A 23,989-nucleotide genomic window follows, 5' to 3' on the forward strand; every position below is an offset into this window, starting at 1 on the left:
CTCTTCTCTCCTTCGCCCCTTCCTCCCTTCTTCCCTTCTTCTGTTCGTCGGTTTGCGGCGAGCCGCAGATCATTCGTATCAACATAATTACAAGCTTGGGAGCCGCCTCTCTGTTTCTCTCACCTCGCTCCACCCATCACGACGCAACACACGATCGCTTTCGCGCCCCGGTGAAACCTTTCTTTTCTTCTTTCGCTCCTTATCTTCCTGCTCGAACGCGTTGATTCCAGCGCCGCTCCGATACACGATACACTTCGTGTCCTCCGATGATTTCGCGCGATACGCCGCTGCACACTCACCGGATGTTCCTTCGATTACGCGGAACGGCGAAATCTGCTTTCCCACGAGCCACGCTCCTTTCAGCAGTCCGCTCCATTCTTTCCCTCCGTACGCCTTTCCTCGCGATCTCGCGTTAAACCATCGATGATGTTTAAAGACGCTTGGGACACGGTCGGTAGTCGAATCTCAACACCGTTCGCTTTGCAGGATCACTGCGAATGGAAAGCAAGGACGATAATCGCGTTTCTCGACGGATCGTCCATAGCGAAACAGCATAAATTTGGCTGTACCTACTACTCGACTGAACTACCGGCCGTGTCTCAGCCAGCCTTCAAGTTTCGAAAGGCGACGTAACTCGAGGCGATATATGTATAGAGTGCGCGTGAATTATAGCGATGATACACAGCGACAGCGACGCATCGGAAGGTTATTTGCGATCCGGTGAGTGGCGATTCTCGTGTCGGTGGTAGGACGCGGCAGGCAAGGGATACGCGATACGCGAGACGAGACGTGCTTCTGGGTTCGGACGAGGGGTCGTGGGCCGTGAGTCGTGAGTCGCGAGGTGTTAGTCATGGAACGAATCGGCCTTAAAGTGGCTGCATCTAAAAATAATTGCTCGTTGACAGGCCGTGAAATGAATTTATTTAATTTCAGATAGGTATAACGGAATTACACGGCAGTTGGAGGTGCGATGAAGCCTGGCTGGCGTGACGAGCCACTCGATGAGCAGGCCACGACGTGCCTCGGGACGTGCGCGCCGCGCCGTCGAGCATTCGCTTCGTGACGAATTTCCTCCGACCCGTTCGACACCGACGATCCGTTTTTACCAACGAAAATCCGTTCGTTCTTTCGGTCTCGCGGTGCATCGGCGGTCGCGTCGTTCCAAAGGAAACGGACGAGACGTCGCTCGTCTCTGGTAACGGAAAAATGAAAGAAGTTGTTTTAATGAAAATTCGTTTATTTCTATCCGTGCTACATCGTGAATACGTCGTTTACGCTACTCGCTACCACAAAAGATTTTATGTACAAAGATCACCGTCTCGAGGAAACACGCGTTAATACTATCGTGGTATATATTACAACTATAGCCGAGTCTTTGTCCATTCTCCGTCGCTCTTCGACTCGGCTTATTTTATGTACAAATCGATCGGAATTGAGGAAGGAAGGAAGGGGGAATTTTTCCGGCGCACAGACAACGCGAACCCTCCAGCTTCCCGAATTTAAAGACGGACAGTCTACCGGTTATATTACGCGTACACAGAGAGCAAACAAGTACAGGTCGTTTCTCTAAAGCTAACTTAAATAACACTGGACGAAGCGATGACGATCTCGGGATGCTTCCTCCTCGCACGTCGAGGGAACGAGAAACCGAACTGCCTGACGCCTGGCGTTCTGTACAAATCGACGAAAGCCGCACATGCGATCATCGGCGCGAGAACGTCTACGCGAACGCTTCCGGGCGCAACGCGAGAGAGCAACGGTTTTCCCGATCGACGCGCAAAACCTTGGCTCGAGGATTTCTTCTTTGGCTGCACCGCGTTTACCACACCTTCCATCGACTGTCCAAATCGTTTTGACGCGACCAACAGAACGAGTAGGCTGGCAGAACGCGTCGATATCGTTAAGGAAAAGCGTCCGAGGTGGATCGCTAATTGGGTGTGGATGGACGGGTTCTTAATGGCGGAGGCGTGCTCGCGGGTGGAGGATACGGGGTGTACCTGAGGGAGGCGGCGGTGGCGCTGGGAGGAGAAGATCTTCGCGATATCATGGCGACGGGAGGTGGTGGTTGCCAGGGCCAGGGCAAGGCCGCGGGGTAGGGAAAAGACGCGGTAGTCGCCGCGGTCGGATACGGAGACGTCGTTCCGGTCGCCGGCCTAGTTCCAGGGTGCGTTTGGCCGACGGTTCCGTAGAGGAGCGCCGTCGACGGAGCGATCCACGGGGGCAAAGCGTGAGCCGAGCTCTCATGCTGCGACTGCTGTTGCTGCTGTTGTTGTTGATGCTGCTGTTGCTGCTGCTGCGACTGTTGATGATGTTGTTGCTGATGCTGCTGAGCACCGAGGGCGGCGGCTGCCGCTGCCGCAGCCGCGGCCGCTGCCGCCGCGGCCGGAGACGACATCGCGAGATGCTCGTACAACCTGACCGGCGCCACGCCGCATCTCACCAGCTGTTGCTCCATCAGCTCCATCGGATCTCTGAAAACAGCCGAAAACCAACGCGCGGAAGGGATTAGCCGAGAAAAATAAATTCTTCCAAAGACGGACAAACTCGTGTTTAAGTCGAAATCGATCCTGTTTACGGACGGTCTCGAGCTATTCGCGATCGTAAAATTACTCCGATGCTGAAAGATCTATCGATCGATAACAAGACGTATCTTAATGCGATCAAGCGTCGCGCGATGCGTATCTGCCGTAAAAAAACCATACTTTCGTTTCCTCGCTTGCTAGAGGATTGGCCCGTGTCGTCGATCGATAGCGCGCGTGACTCGCAGGTTACCTTACACAGAAACGTATTACATGTGGCGTTAATAACGCCAACAAAACGCTTGCTTTCGTTCTCAGTCGTCTTCCGTAGGGGCTTTAGAAATTCTTTTATGCAGGCGTCGTACGGATCCCGTTTCGATCTAAGTACCTATAATATGGTAATTGAGCGAACGCGATATACGTTCCTTCGATTTGTAGCCACCTTGTCTACTTTCGTGTCCTACGCGTATGCTAGATCACAATCACGATCGTGTTCTTCGTAGCTCGAGAACGTTAACGCCGAGAAATAGGAGAAAATTCATTGTATTTCTTTTCCCTTTCAATGTTTCGAATAACGCTATTGATGATTCTCCTCCGCTGTAGTGAACCTTAACGCGTGACCTCGTTTCGTACGTAACCCTTCGACTTCTCGCGTTCGCTTCTTCAGAAGCGATCCGAGCTTTTCCGACCCCATTGCCACGCAACGTGTAATAGCGACGATGATGTGGCCGATAACGTTGACTTTTCAACATTTCTAAGAAATTTGTTCCGGTCGTTGGTTTATGACACGCGCCTCTCTCTCTCTCTCTCTCTCGTTGTCGCGTTATCCTTAGCTTCGGCTCCGGTTCAAGCATCGTTACAAGCAACTATATGGCAGTCTATCCTTCCAAATAAATGAATTTCGTTCGGTCGCGATGTTCGCCGTGCGAAAAGACAATAGTCTTGGCGACGGCGGCGAGAAAACGCGAAGAGCGTGCGACTGAAAAACGAGGACGAGAAAGAACGAGGAGACGGAGCGAGACGCGTTCTCATGATTAACCGATCGACGTTATCGGCATTAAGTGGCATTTAGAGGGGAATGAATCGATGAGATTTCACGCGGATAAAGAGAGAAACGACGAACGAGATAAGCGGATGGAAGAGGAAGGTCGGCGTCCGTGGATAATTAAGACGACGCGACAGTTTCTCATTGACGTTCGCGGAGTTGGAGCCGCGGCGGGGTAACGTGATGGATGATTTCGTGCATTAGACGCCAGCTTAATTAGGGTTAATTACGGCCGATTGTACGTTGGAAACGATCGGTCGCCGGTATTGGCAGGACGCTAACGAGCGAATTATTGGCTGGCCGCGGATCGAAATGTCTGGCATCTTCTTCGTGACGTTCGCGTGATATTCGCGATAATTAATGGTCGGTATCATTGCGAAGTCGTGCGCGCGCGTTGCATAGTCATTTCCTACTTTCGTGATTACACGCGGGAGTGGTACGTAAACATCGTGCGACTATCGTTGGGACTATCTCGACGTGATTAAGACCTCATTGTGACCGCCGTGGACGACGACGAGACGCTTGGCTCCGATCGGCCGATAGTCGGCTTTTTCGTCTCTCGTTGCCTCCGAGTAGCAAGAGATTTCCCATGCTGAAAATCCAAAGGCCAACTTTTCGAAATAGAAGGCGCTCTGTTGCTCGGCGGCCACCCGACGTGTCCGACCCACCCGCGTTGATCTGGAAGAAAACGATCTCGGTGGCGATGGACGGTAGGCTCGGGCAACCGTCGAGTGGCCAAAAGAAAACCCGACACCGGGGCGGCAGTTCGTCGGATAATTTCACCGCGGCCTCCTCGACGATGATACCTCGTATCGATCATCCGGTGGTTCCCCGAAAGCCCGACAAACCTCGGACCGTCTGGAGATTGTCTTTCACGCTCTCTCTCGTCCGGCGCCCCGTCATTCGCTCTGAATCGCCTCCGAGCCACACGGTCCTTCCCCTCACCTCCATCCGATCGAGTGTCGTTAATCCCGAGCAAGCTGCCTCGATCTCTCGTTGACGAGTCCAATCTGCTCCGTCGTTTATCCAGCGACTCTCGTATAGACCGCTTTAAATCGCCGGTTGGGCCGTCACGCGACAGCTCCATCACGACCGGCGATCGAAGCGAACGCTATGATCGAGAGACAACGCGAGTCCAAACGAGAGACACCGGAAGAGAGAGAGAAGAAAAAGAACGCGTCCTGCGCGCGCGCGCGTGTGTGTGTGTGTATAAATTGCAAGAAAGGGCGGGGAAAAGGGCGAAACGAAAGAACGAAGCGAGGGAGATGCGAAGGGTGAAAGAGGGACGACGACTCCGGCGAGGCGGTTGGTTCGCGAGTCTCGGTTACCAGCCGACTATAGCCTGCTTAACGCGTAACGCGACACCGAAGGACGCGGCGTCTCGTAGGATCAGCTGGAAACTGTGGTCCGTAGCGAATTGTCGACCACCGCGGCGAAACGCCATCGGACGAACGATGCCAACGAAATGGGATTTTCGAACGGGAGAAATCTCGAGCATTTAGCCGCCACCGCGCCACGCAAGCGTAAACGCGCGTTCTACCGAGACGCACCGTGCGGACGACGAACGGACGAACGAAGAGAGGGAAGCACGCAGGAAGGAAGAAAGAAGGAAGAGCGAAGGGATGGACGAAACGAGTCCCGGCTGAAAAAGGCGAAGGATTAGGGGGAAGGGGGCCCGGGGCTAATCGCCGTCCGCTCGAACGTGCGGGACCACACACCGCCGCGCCGCGTCCACGGCCATTCCTCTTCTCGTTCCTTTGAAATATCGCTGTCAAACGGCCGAACTCTATTAGTCGTCACGTACGATCGAATCCGAAGCTCGTATACGAGGAACGCGACCAGCGAGCGTTCGCCGTGGCGAAGTCTGCGCCGCGAAGGCGAGCGGCACGCCAGAGCGGAACGTCGCGTCGCAGCGACAGACGCAGACACGGGCGCGCGCGCGTGCGCACTACCAGCGTTGCACCTGTGTACGCAAAGCGGAAATGACGCAGCAGAGAATCTCTATACGCATTAACCCTGGTTGCAATTCACGACGCGCCGTAGCCTCCCGGCCTTGAATTATATCCTTAATGTTTTCATAAAGCTTCCTTATGTACAGACAATAAAAGCCCTAATTACGGTTGTTGGCCAGGACGGGAGAGCGGCCCGAGGCGGTCGCCTATTACTATTCGTGCTATGCCGGCCCTCCTGTAATTGTTACACCGAGCAATAAATATTCCTCGTCGATCTGACGAGTCTGCGTTTTCCCCGTAATGGCGCGGTTACGCTCCAAACGTTCTAATTAGAGGCCACCGCTGTTACCCATTAAAGTGTCCACGACTACCGCGGCTACGCCCTTCGAACATGGCCGATCTATAAACAACGATCCGATACTCGGATCGGCTTTACCCAACGGATCGAGAACGTCGCTCGAAACGTAGCCGAGCGTGGTCGATCGTTTCCCGTGCATCGAGCTTTCCTCGGTGATTTCCTTCGCTCTCCGCTATCCGCCGACCGAGCGAATCGTCACGACGCGACCAAGGGCCTACGAAGCTGCGTGCGACGCGTATGCGTACGTAGAGCAAGAGAAAGTACGTGGTCGTTTCTCGCGCGATTCCAAGCGCAACCTCTCTCGCGAGGATAAGGTCGAAACGGACGCTCGACCGATCGAAGCGTTTCCGGTTGACGCGAGCGTGCTTTCGATACCGCGCGAAACGCTTCGGCGTTTTAACGGAGCTCGCGATATTAGCGGAGCGCGCGCGGAGGGGATTCCATCGAACGGGGAGCCTGTTATTCTCCGCCTACCCCGAGGCTGACACAGGGCATTAGGTAAGTGGTAGATAATAATAGGTTACACCCCACTGATGGTCGAAGATAGTTCATCGAGCAACGCGGCTTCGTTCTCTCTCCCTCTCCCTCCCTCTCTCTCTCTCTCTCTCTCTCTCTTTCTCTACTCGCCTCGGTTACTATCGCACGCATCCCATGAACGAAAATGACGTGGACGAGTGAAGCTCGGTCCTCGATCTCTCGGATCTCGGTCCTTCTCGATTCTCGCGAAACGTCGGGACGCGAAATCCGTGCTGGATGGATCGCAGCACGCACGAGAATACGCAGGGTATAAACGGGAAGAAAGACGGCGAATGGAATGCGTGAAAGGACGAAGCGTGCGCGGAGAGTGGTCGGAAAAGCGAGAGAAAAAGCAGGGGAACGGGAAGAGGAGGGAAGCCAGAGACGAACGGAGATGGGGAGAAAAAGAAGAAGGGTAAATGAGAAACGAGCGTGCGATCGCACTGAAATACGGGTAAGAAGATTCGAAAAGAAGTCGGGGCGAAACGGGTAGAGCGCGCGAGGAAGAGAGGAAAGAAAGGGAGAAATAGGCAGAGAAAGAGCGAGTGTAACAGTGAAGAAATTAATAGCCATAAAATATGAATAGAAATTAGCAGGTTCGGGGTGGCGTGACGCGTTTGCTCGCTCATTTCCTTTCGGCGCGTTGAAAAACAACAAAACAACGCAAAATACGGTCGAGCCTGTAATTTACCCGGCTGCCGCCGAGCGGTCCGACGCGCGATCGAGCCGGTTCTGTGTGAGTCACAGGTACGAGCCTGAACGGCGATCGTGTGCGTGCCCGACGATCGTACGTGGAAGCCGCGTACGGCGAGTAGCTCGCCAGTGTGAGTGATCTCTCGGCCGCTTTCGAGCGAGCGAAGATCGCGCGTACCGCTGCGAGGCCGACACTCTTTCGACTCCTCTCTCGGAGCTCGCAAGCCGGCCGCCCATCATCGTCGTCGCACGGTAGGTATGGAAGGTAATGATCCGGTAATGACCCTGACGCGTTGGATAGCCAGCCGATATACGCGTCGGCCCAGCTAGTACGTACCGCTCCACTCCGCGTTTCTTCGTCTTTCTCGATCGCCGATCTCTCCTCTCCCGTTCTCGTTTCCATTTCTCACACCGCCTCTTGCTCCCGTTACACCCACACCGCCGCCACCATCCGCATCATCGAAACCTCGCCCTCCCCTCCCAAAAAATCTCGACGATGCACGCCAAGACCTTTGTTTTCGCGTTTTAAACGGCGGTTATTAGCTCCGCGGCGTTCTTCGGCCACCGAACGAAGCTTCCCCGATCCTTTCTTCTTCCGTCTGCGTCGCACTCGCGCCGCGCGTTCGTCTTTCCGTCTTCGTCCGTCCCCATCTGGCAGTTTGGTAATGCGGCCGGCTAATGGGCCAGAGCGATGGAGGACTTTGGGTATCGGTTAGAGCTGTCCAAGTTGCCGAGGGTTGATGCTGCTAGTTCTGCCGGTGGACGCGAAACGGAGGAACGAGGCAGGGTGATCTTCCTCTCGCTCGAGGACGTCCGGGAGGCAGAGAGAGAAAAAGAGAGAGAGAGAGAGAGAGGGAGAGAGGGACGAGCGCGCGCGAAACAGAGAAAAGGAGAGTGGAGAGTTTGCCAGAGGAAAAAGAGGAAGAAGAAGGCCAGAGCGGCAGCGGTAATGACAGGCCGTCCGCTCTCGAAGCTAATATAGATGAATGCCCTGCCCTCCTTGCCCTCCGGAACCAGCAGAGTGAAGAACGTGGAATCGCTCTCTTTCCCTTCTCTCCTCCTTCGTTGGCATCCTCGCCGACGTCGTCCACCGACCCTCCTCCTCCTCCTCCTCCTCCTCCTCCTCCTTTTCACTTCTTTTCGACTTTCGGCTTTCGGCTTTCCGCTTTCGGCAAACGACGAGGAATCAACGGTTCGCCGATTTCGCCCCTTTCGTCGAGGATCCGGCGCCGAAAGCCGAGGCAACGCGAGAAAACGAACAAAGGACCGTTCTTTCGCCGAGATTCTCCGGTGCACCGAGCGAATCTCGCTCGTTCTTCGTTTCGCTTTTCCACGCGACGTTTCCCCGAATCTCGTCGAGACGCACGGGTTGCCGCGTTACGGCGCGTTCCCCCGGCCAGCGAATCGGTGTCTCGCGTTTGTGCGTTCGAACGTTTTTCACGAACGTCTCGATGCCCCGACGTTCGAGCAATTTCGAGTTTCACGCGGCAGCTGGCCGTAAATTTGGACCTGCGAGGCAAGGTCAGTCGGAGCGAGACGAGACGAGACGAGAAGAGACGAAAGGCGGCAGCGCGGTGAAGCCGAGGACGAGGCGAGACTCGGCACGGCACGGTCACGTTTTTATAAATGCTTCTTAAATTTTCACAGTTACCGTAATATCTTTATAAGAACGATTTCGGAGGTTTTTGCGGCCACGTAGGCGAACGCGGCCACGATGATGGCGGTGGTGGCGGCGGTGGCGGCGGCAGCGTCGACGGAGAAAGAGGATCGGGCTTTTGCGGCAGGAGGGAAGCAGGAAAGAGGAAGAGCGAATTGGAAAAGGGAGAAGAGCGAGGGATGAGAGCGAGGGTGAGAGAAAGAGACGAAGGAGAGAGTACGAAGGTGAGAGCGAGGGTGAGGACGAGGCCGAGGGTGTGAGAAGGAGAGAGGGGCGAAAGGGCCGAAGGGGCATCTATCTATCAGCGGCGGCGTGAAGTGGGCGGGAGCATGCGCCGTATTGCCCCGTACGGCCGCTCTCTCATTAACTCCGGACGCCGCCAGAGCCGCATCCGTGCAGCCGAACACGACTGCCGCGAACCGCCGTGCCACGCCGCGCCGAGACGACCGTTTTTCTCTTTCGTATCGCGCGAATTCTTTCTTGTCGAGCGCTCGTGCGCGATTTCAAATCACGCGAATGTCGTCAATCGTTCGCCGATTTTATCGCGCTTGCTCGATCGCCGCCGTTGGTTGTCAACGTCGTTGTGACGGCGATGACTCTTCCCGCGACGTTCGCGACGGAAGGACGTTTTCTCGGAAAATTGGCAATTTCGATCGCGTCCGAGATGTTATCGCGTTGGGAAGGGTAAAGTCTAAACGGTGGTGAGCCGAACGATGGAATGACGGGGCAAGATTTTTCGTGATCTCGGTTAGGCAGGTGCTGATTTGAGGAGGGTCGCGTTAGAGCGGACTGTGATTTTCAAACGATCGTCCTCTCCAAACTGCCGTGTCATTAAAGCGTGGTCGATCGACGGGTCCGTGGCTCTTTCTCCCAGGGAGAATTCGTTCGTGGCATCGGCGATAAGTCGGCGAATTTCGAGAAAGACACCACGGGACACGGTCGTCCAACTGGTTCCACGTTTCGCCGATCTCGTCTCTTCGGTTCGACGTTTACGAAAAATTTCCAAACGCTCGAAACACGCCCTTCCATTCTCGGAAGCGCATCGAAGATCGCGTCGAACGCATTAGCGGAGAGAAGGACTTTCCGGTTGAGCCTCGACACGCCTCCGATTTGCACGTGATTACCGGCGAGCTGCGCCGCGCCCGACCGTACGCTGGTCCCGAGAGAACGAGAATTCCTGTCAGGCATACGGCTCTCTCGTGACTCGTCGCCCCAAACTCCGTGCTTTGTCCGCGTTTCCGTTTCTCGTCCGCGGCTCGTCCACCTCATCTTCCCACCTCGTGCTCGAGATCCGAAACGTCGCGACCGACTGCCGATTAGATCGCGTTCCTCTGCAAATCTGCACGGCGATAATACCGGTAACGACTCTTCTAATTAGATCGGCGCGCGTTCTCCCCGACCCTAAAATCTTTTAATCGTTGCTCCATTACGAGCGAACAAATTATTTAATCGCATCGTTCGCACGAACCTCGAAGCAGGTGTTTGGCAGACGGCGGCCGCGACGCGTTGCCGATGCGATCTCTCGCGATACGAACGATGCGATGCGAACCAAGGCGAGGAAAAAATGAATATGTAAGTACGGCTAAGTGAGTGCGTTCAGGGCTCGATATCGTTTTTGCGAGGCGAAAGCACGAGTGTTGGGAAGGAGCGTGCTGCCGGAGACAAGACGACTTTATCGAGTAGTCGTTATCGATTCTCCGTTACACACTGACGCGCGTCTGCACCTAACACGTTCGCTCGCACACGCCAGTGCATCGTACGCACGATATACACACGGTAGGCCATTTGCATAAAACCTTCGCGAGTGCGATTCGGATATCGGTAGAGCGAGAGAGTTTAACGATTCGGTGGGCGTAGTTCGAGGCAAGTAGTCGCGTCGTTCGTACTCGTTAATCGAACGTAAACGATCCGAATAATCGTTTTAATCGCGGGTAGAAGTTTTCCAGTCGCGTAACGGCCCGGCGCAGCGACGCCGTCCATTCCCAAGTCGGAAAGTTCTGCTGGAATATCCTGGAATTTCGGAGCTGTGGTGGGAATCGTCGAAAGGGATATCGAGAGTGTGCGTGCACACGAAGAAAGAGAGGAAACACCGGAGCGGGGAATGGGGAGGGGCGAAGGAAGGGAGCGACAGAACAGCGAGGAAATTGCAATTAATCGAGATCGTTTGTTTGCCAACGAACGTAATGTCCGATAACGACGTAGCGTCCATCTGTCAAGATTAATGGTAACGCCGGTTATTGGAACGTTACTTTGTCGCTGTTAACGATAATCCTTTGACGCGGCGCATGGCCGGTGAAAAAGTTCTTTTCTGTCACGCATGTATCCGCCCCGGCCGTAAACGCGGAGAGGAGAGAAGGCGAGCGAGTGCGAGCGCGAGTGCGAGCGCGAGTGCGAGTGCGAGTGCAGGTGCGTCGTCGTTCATGTAGATAGATGATCACGGATAACTGGAAATCGAGCGTCCGTGAGCACGCTTATTCTGGATCAAACGCGCCTCTCCTTCGACATTTAGCGTTGTATAAATTTCCACTTTTAACGAGATCTAAAAGATCGCGCGATAATTCGGCCGGCACGATGATTAAGGTGCCGACGTTATAATGGCGCGTAATGATCGCTTCGCTCGCACGGCACAGCACCGTACCGCACGGCCGCGGCTCGAAATATGCGCGAAACGAATCGATCCACCATGCTGGATTGGCAAACGTAAGTACGACACGTTCGGCGCGTGTGTTCTACCTACCGATCGAAATCCGTCAGTCTCGACGAGTCTCGGAAACCTTTGGCGAACGGATTGCTGTCGATCTTCAGCTTGGTTATCTGCAACATTATCGGTTCACGCTGGGTAATTACCGACTCTCATTTGGAATCGCGCGTTCGTAACCGCGAGGAAACTGGACTAATTTCGTGATAAAAAGGTAGGCCGCGTTCGCCGTGGCGCTTTACGGCTGTCGGAGAGCAGCGACGCGTGTTACGAAATTAGTCGAGTTTCTGATCGAATCGAGCAACGTCTCGCGTATAATACCTAAGCTCGTATACGTAACTAGTATCCACGTATATACTCACCAACTGATTCTGGTAGGCAGTCACCGCGGTGAAAATTGCTTCGGGGAATATGAACGTTTTGTGCTCCTCCTTCTGAAGATCGCTTATACGAAGATTATTGTCGTCCGTTTGTCGACAGCGTACCAAATGTATCCTCGGTTGATATCTGTGCATCGAATTCAAAACGATCTGAAAATAGAAGAGGAAAAGAGCTGAGAGCAGCGAGGATACGCGCGATGATTTATAAAGTCTTAATTAACGTCTCGGAAATAACTGGAAGCGTCGTATAAATCCTGTTTGCGTTTCGAACGTTAATAGGCGACGACGGCCGCTAAGTTTTATAAACGGCCACGCGCGTTTGCCCGTCATCTTTCTCGCCACTTTATCACTTATCACTTATCTAATAACCGATAGCAGGGCGGAAATTATATCGCGAGAATCCCGCGCTACGTCCAGAGAACGCCGTTTCATTTTCTAATCGACCTCGCGATACAACTACGACTTTCGCAACAGGTACCGATTCAAGGTAATTCCAACGAATCTAAATCAACCGAGACCGCGATTAGATCGCTAGGAGTCGCGTTCGCGCGCCTCGTCCCTTTCAACCAGCCCCGCCACCAAATTTCCATCGTGCGTCGAAGCAAGCGTTAACGTTAACGGTACACCGATCGATCCGCCGCGCACCTTGTAATTTCAACTTTTAGCGACGCGTCCATCATTTCCGTGCGAGCAACTTTAACATTAACCGGGGGAACACCGAGTTACAGCCGATGGAACCGGAGAACTCGCGTATCGATTTCCTGTCTCGAACAATGTGCCACGATGAAACAAGTTTCTCGCGTAGATATCGCGCCTGCGGAATGCTCTACTCCAGATACATCAACGTTGCTCGACATAATCGCGACATTCGCGCAAAACGTTCGCTCGAATTTTCCACGTCCGTCTACGACTTCTTGGTCGACCTACGTGGTGGTCGTACGCTTACGCGCATTCCGTTTTCCCTCGATCTCGTCCAATCGATAGTCTCGTGGTCGGTGGACTCGAATCGCGCGGTTCGTTTCACGCTCGCGCTCTTCGTCCCTTTGCTTTTCTTCTATGTGACCGTTTCGTTTCGAGCTGCCCCGGCTCGAAGCACGCGCTTAAATCGTGTCCCTGTTTCTCGTTAACAATAAGAGCGTGGAACGTTATGGTATCGTAGAACGCACGGGGATGCGATATTAAACAGGATTTTTATTAGCGACCAGATTATCGTTGAAAATATATCCGGGATATCTGCGGCTGGCATCGCGCGTTGACGCGCCACCAGACACTCCCCGACCCGACGCGGCGCGGCGCGGCGCGGCACGACGCGAAGCGCAGCGGCTACGCCAGACACCGACAGCGCGAAAAACGAAATTCCTCGTTTAGGCGACAGGCTGTCCTCGAGGCGCGTTGTCGCGTCGTTCGGTGCGACGATCGAACGAACGTCTTAATTTTTCGTTGTGCGTTTCCACGGAACCTCGACGAGAAAATCCTTTTTACGCTCCGGCGATACGTTAACGTAGCGTTAACTCTTCCGCTTTACGATTACGAGTATTTGCTCGTCGACGGAATAGCAATTTCAGTCGCGCGATATCGCCGTTACCAGGGATTTTTAAGGATGCGCGACGTACCCTTACGTTCGCGTTACTCCGATAAATGGAAATTGTCGCGGTAAATAGCAGTCGGTACACACCGATTATACGCTAATCGCGTATACTCGAGAAACCGAATCCAATCCGCTCTCATCGTCGGACGCACGCAATTTGCATCTAGCGATTTATCAAACAACGCGGCATCCATGTAATGTACGTTGATAGCGGTATTACATGTGCGATTTATAGTCGTTTTTCTCCTTGCACCGGCTCGCTCGACCACGATACCCGTCGACGACCGATAGCTGTCGGTCGAGAACGAACGATCGACGCTGGCTGGCTCGCGGCCGCGGTCGGTTCCGATGGAAATGTCCTCGGAACATTTCGTTACTTAATCCGGCAGCCGGGACGGCTCGTTTCTCGCTCGTAATTTATTTTTATAACGCAACGGTATACCATGAAATTAATATCCCCGCGTTGGCCACGAACCGTTTCCTTCTCTTTCGCAACGCTGCTTTACGTGACTATTTATTTTCAGCCGCGTTGCATCCATATCTTTTCGCTTTACCGAATTATCGGCGCTCGTATTGTCAAATTGCAACGCGTTTACAAACGTTCTGCCTAAACACCGGCAGGCAAACGTCTGTTCGCTCGAATTTCAACGTGAATCCGGCCTGTTGCGACATCGATAAACGAAACAATACGAACGCGATTCGCGCAAGCGTGTATATATTTGCAAAGGCAGAGAGAGGTCGTTGTTAATATCCCGGCGCGGCGTTGTGATTTACGATTATGCAATAGCTTATAAATTTTTCATTCGTCGCGTCGTCGCACGATGGTGCAAGGACGAATGTTAAACGAGCAACGTTATATTCTCGATATCGCACCGCGCGACGTCCTCCCGTCCTCCTTCGGGTGCAAGATTGTGTTCTCTCGATGGAGCAGAGAAAAAGGAAAAGGTCTCGAATTTAATTCGAGTCCGGATAACGAGTACGGCGGCGCGGCGCGGCCCCGTGGACCGAACCGTAGGTTTCCAAGCGGGCAACTTTATGCCCGTACGATTATAGGTGTCTGGGATCCTGGGGTGCCCCTATCCGTTTTCTCTGCACCGTTGGATAGTGGGACACCCCACTGCAACCTGTCAGAACTCCAATTTGCTCTACTCTGTTCGCTCGACTGTTCGTGTGGATGCCACCGAACGTACACCGATTTCTTCGTAACAGCGTGTGCTCGCGCGACCGACGCAACGCGTCTATTTCGTACCGATTTCCGATTTCCTCGTTTTCGACGATCGTTTCGACGACGCGTCGTCCCTCTGTTCTTCCCTTCGTCTCCACCGATTTTTCTTCGCGCGATTTTCTTCTCTCTGAAAGAGCAACGCGCGCGAGTTTCCGCCCGGACGAATCGAGGCGTAACGCGCCGCCACGAGGACAACGAGACGCGAATAAAATAATTCAACGTATCGACCCTTTCTGTCTTTCCTCCGTCAGCCCTATCGCCTTGCTGGATTTCTACTTAGAGGCACGAAATTTAATACCTGACGTCAGCCTAAAGGACATTGAGCGCATGATCGTGAGAATCGTCGGTTTGCAAGGACCGTGTACGGCGCGTCTTGCAACGTACTTTGCCTATTTTTATCCGAGCCCGATAACGCGACTCGCCGATCCAGACATCGGAAGATTAGTCTAATTTTATTAGAGAGATGAAAACGATTTACTCGGTTACAAAGTAGCAACGTCGATGATAATGAGCTTTACGGTTTCATCGAATATACTCGTATTAGTCGCGCCTTGCTATTATATCTGCCGTTTAGTCAATTACATCATAAATTCCAATTGGATATTCGCTATCTCCTCGTTCGATGTATCATAAATCATTTTTAATCTCAACATTACGGCTGACTAAAGCTTCCTGGTATCCGCGGCGCTAAAAGCGCGCCGTGTTAAGAAATTATTAATATCTTTTGATGCCGATGCTCGTCCCGTTCTCGTGATCGTTGTAGCGACGCGAAATATTTCTCCCGATGGTATTAACGTCGATCACACGGTAGAAACGAAACGGAACGGAACCGTGTCGCTTTCGGTTCGTTACGTATTTAGAAGGGAAATGTCAAAAGCGCGCACGACGACGATGACAAGACGCAAGAATTCGACGGTCGGATTTTTGCTGCCGTTTTTTGTCCGAGTCACGGATCCTCGATCGGAGAAAGAAAGAAACAAGAGAAAAATAAAAAGAGAGAAAAAGAGAAGGAGAGAAGCAAAGTCGAAACTCGATCTCTTTGCGCGTTCTGTTCGACTTTGCCGTCCCGGTCGTCCCAAAAATCGTCGCAGTTGCCGAGCGTAGGAGCGCACGGTGTACCGTTTCCACGGTAATTTAGATTTAAACTGGAGAAAAATATCGGTGGATCGGCAGACCGGTGAGGCCAGCATTGGGGAATAGTAGCGGGAGAGGCGCGCGGCAACGTATCTCCCTACAGGTATCGTACAAGACGACTCGTCGTCGCAGGTGGATGCTTGCTTTTGGACCACCGTGTAGTAGCCAACACGCAGGCGGGGGTCTTATAATATCGCGTCATACGAAACGATGAAATAGTGGCCGTAGCGAAGGAATGTTCCCTACCACTTGAGTCGTCGAGTTGAGAGTTGACTGGCGTTGCGTGGCTCTCCCAGCTCTCCCGGCTCTCCTGGCTCGACTCCGCTCACCACGACTGCTTTTAACCGGTGTGTCTGTTCCTCGACACTCGCCTGCCTAGCCTTTTTTCCTTCTCTTTCTTTCTTTCGTTCTTTCTTTCTTTCTTTCTTTCTTTCTTTCTTTCTTCCTTCCTTTCCTTCCTTCTTTTAGCCCGCTTCTTTCCTTCGCACTTGCTCTCCGCCATGCTTTACATGTATATTCACCTACGTACGCCTATCCTTTATGCCTATCCAAGGTTTCTCGCGTCTCCGCTGAAAAATGCATTTCTGGAGATGCACGTGTCGCTACAATACGGCACAGCGGTAGTACGACGCCGCATGTACGAGTACGTAACGCAGCGCGTAACGCGCGTTCGAAGAACGACGACACCCCGTCGAATTCGTGGTTACAGTCTCTCTTTCTCTTCCTCTCTCTCTCTTTCTCTCTCTCTCTCTCTCTCTCTCTCTGGAAGAATTCGCGGTGCAGAACGCGTAATGGATGAAACGACCGCCAGGTAAATACGCAGGTATAGCGAGAACGTCGCAAAACGGAATCGTTCATTGCCGTAAAACGTCGGTGTTAACGAACGTCTAATTAGTGTAGATGGATGCAGACGTGTGTTCGTCCGGTGCGCAACCACACTGATCGTTCCAGGCTGTCGAGAAGGAAACGCAGTCGTGCTGCTTTCAGGGATACTGACTGTACGCCAACTTGGAAATGTCGATGCTCGATATCGCGGACAGATAAGGATCGGAACGGAACATTTCGGTACGAACCGGAACGTAACACGGATCAGCGAAGGTATACGCGCGCACGAAAGCGAAAGAAAGTGTCGGGAAGCGAGCGCGCGAGGTTGTCGAGGTGGAGGAGGCGCGCGCGAGAGACGGGAACAGGCTGGCGGAGAGAGATTCAAAAGGTGCTCAACAGGCCAGGCGTGGGCTACTCGTGATCATCATGACAAAAGCTCCGGGCAAACATCCATTCAATTTATTAGCTTATAGGCATGCCGTCGTGCCTACTATACACACCACCTACGACAGACACTACCACCAACCGCCTATAATGCTCGTAACATTATGGCCAGTCCGCGAGTGGACGGTTCGCGCGACCCTCGTTTGCTTCTCGCCTCTCCCCGGATCTACGCTCTTTTCCCGCGTTACTCTCTTTTCGCCATACAGTTATACTTTTTACGACGTAAACCTCCTATGCTTGCGATATTTCTGCGAGCCCGAAAGAAACGCACTCGGCTCTGCTACCACCTAGCCACCGACGCCTGTCCGAATCACAGTTTTTATCGACTCGAGAAAATTTCCAGCGTCTCGTCTCTTCCAGCCGTTTGCAATTGGCGCCAGTACACGACGAAAAGGAAACAGATCTGTCGAGCATCGCGATCGATGTACGCGAGTACGACAAGAACGACGACGACGACGACGACGACGACGACGACGACGGAATATTACGTTTCACGCGCTGGCAGCTTCGACGCCCACGATTAACGAGCAGTGTTGACGATAACGCCACGCCTACGTGCCCGGTAACGTCGCGTATTCGTTTTACGAGGCCATTTTCGGTGCGCGCGAACGTCCGAAATCTCGTCAACGACGTCTTCGATGCCTCGAAGCAGAGCGAAACTGCGCGATTCTACCGGTGAAAAATGACACTGTAATCCGTGAGCATTGTCGACGTCGTTGGCACTGGTCGTTCGTTAAATCTTTCGTCTTATTCTCGAGCAACGTATGCGCACGTCCCGTGATCCGATCACCGGTTCACCACGTTCGAAGAAACCCGCGAATGTGTGAATTTGGCGATAAATAACGCGAATGTCTGGCTAGTTTGGATCGCCGCTCGATCTCGCAGAATCTGGTCGACCGAAGCGAACGTCGTGGCCGCCCCGTTCCCGGTTCGGTCCGGTCCGACCCGCGAACCCGACGAACTTCGTTCGAATTTCACAGTCGTAAAAATGCGAAGCGCGCTCGTCAAAACACAGAGGTAGATTGTTCCGCCGAGATCGATATTTGACCCACGTGCATACCAGCTTTACGAGGGTGCACGAACAAGCGATCAGGCGGTTGCTCGCGAACTTTCTTACCTGGCCGTGCTTGTCCATGTCGTTGTTCGTCAGCTTGACCTTTTCGAACGAGACCACCTGCTTTCGTAGCTGATCCCCGGTAAACGGTGAGTCCGGGTGAACGTAGAGCCGCGCCGGCGCCGGTGGATCCGCTTTCCCCGCGACCAACCAACAGCTACGATGGTACGCGTATCGGTATCGTTTGTTGTCCACTGGCACGATGTCCATCAACACCGCGTACCTGCCTTCCGATTTTAATCCGCTGAACGATACGCGACAGGTCGGGAACATTCGTCTGAAAAAAAAAAAAAGAAAAGCGAACGAACGTTTTTTGCTTATCTCGGTGATCGACGTTCGGAAAGAGAACCGTGCGCGCGCCTAATCGCAACCATGTACATAGTTACAGGCACTGCGCTGAAGTTGCCGATCGTTCTCTTGTTCTTACGATCTCGTTCGATAGAAAATTCGACGTTTAACCTCGACTAAATGGAAAACCGCGGCTCAACCGCGCGTAATAATTGACCGATCGCGAAAAGGATATCAAAAAGAAAAACAAAAAAAAAAGAGAAAAAAAATGTATATGATCGACGAACCGTATCGAAGCGTTTGCGCAACGAGAACCGCGCGTTCGTGAAGTTGCGAAAACACGCAGAGGAAAGAGCGACGACGCGTCCGGAGGTTCCTGGCACGACCGATTCTCGTTGGAAGCGTGTGGTGAGTTCTCGAGTTAGAAAGCAACGTAGAGGCGCGTCTAACTAGTCGGTTTGATTGAAAGGAGCGCCCGCAGGCCTTTCAAGCTTCGTTACGAGCGAGTCACCCTTGAACCTCGTTATATGCAGTCAACTTTTCAACACCTCCAGCGTCGAGGCGCACGCGTCGGACAGATGCGCGTGTTCGTTGACGTAGCTTCGATCGGCGGCCAAGTGCACCGACGTTTCTAAACCGTTCGTTACGCTTCACGAGGAACGCTACGTTTTTGGATTTTTACCGGATTCGTCGTCCTCGCACGAGCAAAGGATGAATTCGTCCCGACGTGCCGATCAATTCACCGAGTGTCCGGGACCGTGCAATCCACAGAGCAGAGTATGTCGAAGAACCTGCGTTGAAAACGTCATGTCGATTTTAGAGGAACTTCCACCGTGCGTTCGATCGAGACTCCGCCAAGAAGATCTGTTCTCGATCTTCGCGAACGATCAGGAGTTGGAAGCAGCGCCGATCGGCGACGATCAGCTGATGAAATCGATACAGAACGTTTGCTCGAAAACGGCGCGGAAATGGAAAAAGGAATCGTCACCGGCGATCGCCGCTCGTGGTAGATCGGACGGTGGAAGAACGATGCGAGACCAGAGCACGGACGATACGTGCCTTCCGCGAGCCAAGCAAGAGGAAACGACGCAGACGATGGAGGAGAAACAGATCCAAACTACGGAAGAAATTATCTGCGAAGTAACGTCGAGATACAGGTCGATCTCCGCGGGAACCGACAGCCTTCGGCAACGCATCCAAGAGGCGTCGATTCTAGTTCGAAGTATCGTCAGGCGTGGAATAGGCGTGTTTCCATCGGCCAGTTCGTGCTCCTGCCGTTTGATCAACACCACGATCTACGTCGTCTTGCTGCTTTCGTTGGCGATATTCGCGAGACACAGCACGACCTATCAAATCTTTTTGTCCAGTCAAATTTGCGGAATCCTCGCTATTCTAAGCTGGAGATTCTCCGGAACCGTCCCGTTGTAACATCATTTCCCGTTTTTTTGCTCGTCGAACGAAGCGTCCTGCTTTCGCACGGAACCGCCGAAAGACGCGACAGCAACAACGAGCAGCGTTTTCAAAGCCGATCGACGATTTAACAACGACCGCGTTGAAAGCCACGAGAATGCGACAAATCGTACGCGTTCGTTGAAAGACGGTCGATCGGACGGAGCCTCGAGACCGCAAACGCCGCAATTGCCTCAAAGTCGCCAACCGCAAAGATCGATTCACCGATGAACGAGCTTTCTCGATGCCTCTTCCACTACGATGTATTCTTTGCAACGATCACGATAACGATGCGGGACGGTCGCGCCAGATCCTACCCTTTCGTCCGGTTCGTCTGAAAAGTGGATCTCGTTAGACGTCTCTTCGACGGTTACCGATGGACCTTCTTCAGGCTCGGAAATTCGGAGCACGCGACTCTCTACCGAAGAATCGACCACGCTCGATCGGGAAAACGAACGACGACGCGATCACCGTTTTGCCGCCTTCGATCGTTCGCAGCCACCCCCCTTGCCATACAAATTTCTCATTTTAAAGCACCGATCCTCGTGTAATATATCATGGAGAAAAAAAGTAACCACCCTGTAGGGTAGTTTCTGCCGCGCTCGGCGTTGGAATAGAAATACATGGAAACGGCTATTAAGTATCGATAGTAAGTCAATGCATCGTTCCCCTGATCCTTCGTTGCGTCCCTATTTCTCGTTTCTCGTCCAACCCCTGTATATCTGGCGCGTGAACACGATTGCCCTTATCTTTATAGAGAATCACGAGGCACGGGTCGTTGATTTGTTACGTTCCGAAACGGTCGCCTTGCGTGCGGATTTCCTAAATTATACGAACAATCGGCCGTTCGTAAAGTAGCGCGTCGTTGATGTTTTTATTTAATTTTAAGCGCCATTCTTCGTCGAATAAGTTTAGCGAGCGAATTGATGGAAAATTATAGAGAAACGAAGCGCGAAGCGATTAAACGAAACGATTCGTACGATCAGAAGGAAAAAAAGATCGTTTGTCTGTTTCACTTTCTCTCTACCTCCTGGCCGCTCTACCCTCTTGGAAATAGCTGTCTCTCATTGCATCGCGTATTTCCCTGTCAAATTAGGCAGAAACAAACAAGCCCTCCATGGGCCGTGGCTAACGAGGCCATAATCGCAGGAACACCTCGACCCCAAAGCACCCCAACAGCCTCGAAATACGCGTTACGCGTGTATACGTGCAGACGCATACGTACATCTGGCTGGTTGGTTGGTTGGTCTGCCCTAGTCCGTAGCGGGAGTAGCGTCGTATACGCGTTTCAGGGGTGGAGTGAGTGGTCGGAGAAGCCATCAGCCCCGAGGACAGAACCACCGGCTGAGGGGCTGCTACAAATGGATTACGGAAGCACTGGATATTATAGCGATCCGAAAGGCCATCCGAGTTACTTAAATGTTTGCCGAGCTAACGACTTTGCAACACCGCCAGGTGTTGTCCCTGTTATAATTATGTCCCGGCTCTTTCCGCGTCGCACCTAGCTGCTCGACGATCCCGAGCAGCGAGTCGATCGTTCGATAATTAGCTCGTTCTTGACCTTTTTCCCCATACCGTGTACCTTATGTACGTTATATTCCTACAGGCTGCGATTTACATATATATATATATATATATATATATATATATATATATATATATATATAGATAGATAGATAGATAGATAGATAGATATATAGATAGATAGATAGATAGATAGATAGATAGACAGATATCGAGGCGTGGAATTTCTGGACGTTTCTTGCCGCTTCTTTTCGCAGCCACGTATCGGCTGGAATTTTGGTTGCAACCGAGAGAACAAGAGAGAGCAACAGGGATAAATAGACGCGTTTACCAGCTCCTTTCCGTTCCCATTGACCCTCTCTTTCTCGCACTCGGCCCATCCTTGTCCTCGTTTCTCGCGTTTTCTCTATCGTCTTTTCATTCCTTCGGTTGTTCCGTGTGTCGTGTTTCGCGATCCGTGCACGTTCTCGCGTAACGTGCACGTTTACCCTACCGGTCGAGGCACGTGTGAGTGTATAATGTAGGTTGCTGGCACCTTGATGAAGGGTTCGCGTGACGAGTACCCTCTATCCGCCGGTATCCTGTCTCGCTCTCCGCTGACCTGCTCGTCCACACCTCCTATTCTGCGCGTTGCCTCGCAGTCCACGCTTACCTACTTAAACTTTGAAAAATATACACCCGTCGCGACTGTGAACAACCGTTCGATTTTCGCTACCTCTGCCGTGACTTTACGAACCGTTGCGAAAAGAGGCAGCTCGCGTACGCAAAACTCACCGAACCCGTTTCCCTACCGAACGCGATCGTTTTATTTTCGACGATTGACATCGTCGGTAAAGAGGCCACGGTGCGTGTGCACGGTTCGCAGCAAAATAAAGAGAGGAAGATAAGGGTCTGTTATCGGGTCAGGTGAAACAAGGATCGGCGAAAACTCGTTGATTATAGGGTACGAGAGAAAAAGATGGGCCGCCGTGGAAGGTGCGAGGCCTTCGTTCGCCGGACTCGACTCGAGCCGAGCCGAGCCGAGCCGTGCGAGCGACCTGCGATATTTCTGCTTTCTTCTTCTGGTTCGGCGGCCGGTAACGACTTTGCACGCACGAAATTGGCTTTGTTCGCGATATTGAAATCGAGGTCGTCGCGTTGTCTAGAGAAGAACGACGACAAGGCGAAGAAAAAGAATGGAAGGGAAAGGCGAGAGAAAAAGAGGGAGAGAAAGAGGAGAGAAGAGGGAGAAGGTGAGAAAGAAGGAGAAAGGAAACGCTGGCGGGTGCCAACGTGGGAAAAAAGAGACCCCGTGAGCTGTGCTAGTCCTCGAGGAAGAATCAGAGGAGTATATGGTGCTGGCACCCCGTAGAGCCAGACAATTCCACCTGATTGGTCCGAATTCGTATTGTCACTCGAGAGACTGACGTTTTCGTTCAGCTGGGATTTCGTGCCAAGTTTCTCGTGCTAACGACGCTATTCGTGCATCGCCGTGTTCTTGATATATCGATCGTGCCTAGAAAGAAAGTCGAGCCAACGACACGCCCTGCGATAATTTCCAAGCATTTCGAATCAAACGATTGTTTCGACAAAAGTACGTCTCTCGAGCGATTCCGCTCCTCCAAATCCGACAACTTTCCTATCGAGCATAGTAGCCGGCCGGATCTGACGCGTTTCGTGGTGCAGCACGCGAATCGGACGCTCCGCCTGTCACGGACTCTCATCGAATAATAATTTATAATTACGTACGGCGGCCTACGTCCCGTTCCGGAAGCCGTTTGCGTCTCGTTCGATTTTCTTCTTCGCGCTCACCGACCAACCGGTCGCGTGTTTCCAACTGTATCGCCGACGATAACGCACGTACCGTATTTACTCGGTTTCGTTTCGCATCGACGAAACATTTCGAGATCGACGAGCACGACGCGACGGAAAACGACGCGCGCGCGCGTTAATTACCGCTGCCGCGTAATTAACGCGACGCAGATTTGAAAAATCGAACGCGTTCGAACGGTTTCGAGTTTTTACGGTGGCGCGAAGGATGACGTGGAAAACGAGGCTGTGGCGCAGGGTGGTTTACAAGGGACAGCGAGTTAGAGACGGGTCTCCCATGCGCGCAAACATCTCGTAATTTCGACGTGGTCACGCATCCTTAGAGCGCGCAGCTGCGGCCTCCGCTTTATTAGCATACCTATAAAAATGAAAGCGAGCGCGCGAGCGAGCGAGTATGCACACAGAGAAACAGGAGAGAGGCACAAATTGCCGCGATAAATTACACCGAAAACTCCCTTAAATATCTCGTAAAACGTCGGTCAATGAAATCCATTAGTTCGAGTACGTTCGTTCGGACGTTTTGTTTGGGCTGTCGCAATTTGCCGGTATCCGTCGGACAACAACGTCAGGAACGGTATACTACGGGGCTACGAGCTAGAGAGACTGGCTTTTGTTCGAAACGCGCTACCAGTGTTTCTACCGCGATAATTAACGACCGTCGACCGGGGCCGTAACGGCGCGGCGTGACGTTGCCTAATTGCGGCCGAAAAAAATTTTATTTTCCCGTTATTAGCCGAACGCGTGCTTGGTTCGGCAACCAAGTTTCGAATT

At 52.7% G+C, this 23,989-nt stretch overlaps 2 protein-coding genes across 3 annotated transcripts in view; one reads left to right on the top strand and one right to left on the bottom strand.

Moving 5' to 3' along the window:
• Positions 1–1,221: 1,221 nt before the first annotated feature.
• Positions 1,222–23,989, bottom strand: part of LOC117231028 (T-box transcription factor TBX20-like) — a 29,962-nt gene continuing 7,194 nt past the window's right edge. For both annotated transcript variants that reach the window (XM_033489065.1, XM_033489066.1), the window contains exons 3-6: positions 18,152–18,425; positions 11,801–11,968; positions 11,478–11,554; positions 1,222–2,471 (exon numbers count right to left, since the gene is read on the bottom strand). In XM_033489065.1, coding sequence (XP_033344956.1) covers positions 1,928–2,471; positions 11,478–11,554; positions 11,801–11,968; positions 18,152–18,425 — 1,063 coding nt within the window. In that variant the 3' untranslated portion in view covers positions 1,222–1,927. The remainder of the gene's footprint in view (positions 2,472–11,477; positions 11,555–11,800; positions 11,969–18,151; positions 18,426–23,989) is intronic.
• LOC117231029 lies at positions 19,066–20,208 on the top strand. The gene has a single exon (XM_033489067.1). The coding sequence runs from the start codon at positions 19,148–19,150 to the stop codon at positions 19,862–19,864; it is 717 nt and encodes a 238-aa protein (XP_033344958.1). The 5' UTR covers positions 19,066–19,147; the 3' UTR covers positions 19,865–20,208.

This window comes from Bombus vosnesenskii, unplaced genomic scaffold (genome assembly GCF_011952255.1).
Source record: "Bombus vosnesenskii isolate JDL3184/JDL3185 unplaced genomic scaffold, Bvos_JDL3184-5_v1.1 scf7180000013270, whole genome shotgun sequence".
Classification (NCBI taxonomy): Eukaryota; Metazoa; Arthropoda; class Insecta; order Hymenoptera; family Apidae; genus Bombus; species Bombus vosnesenskii.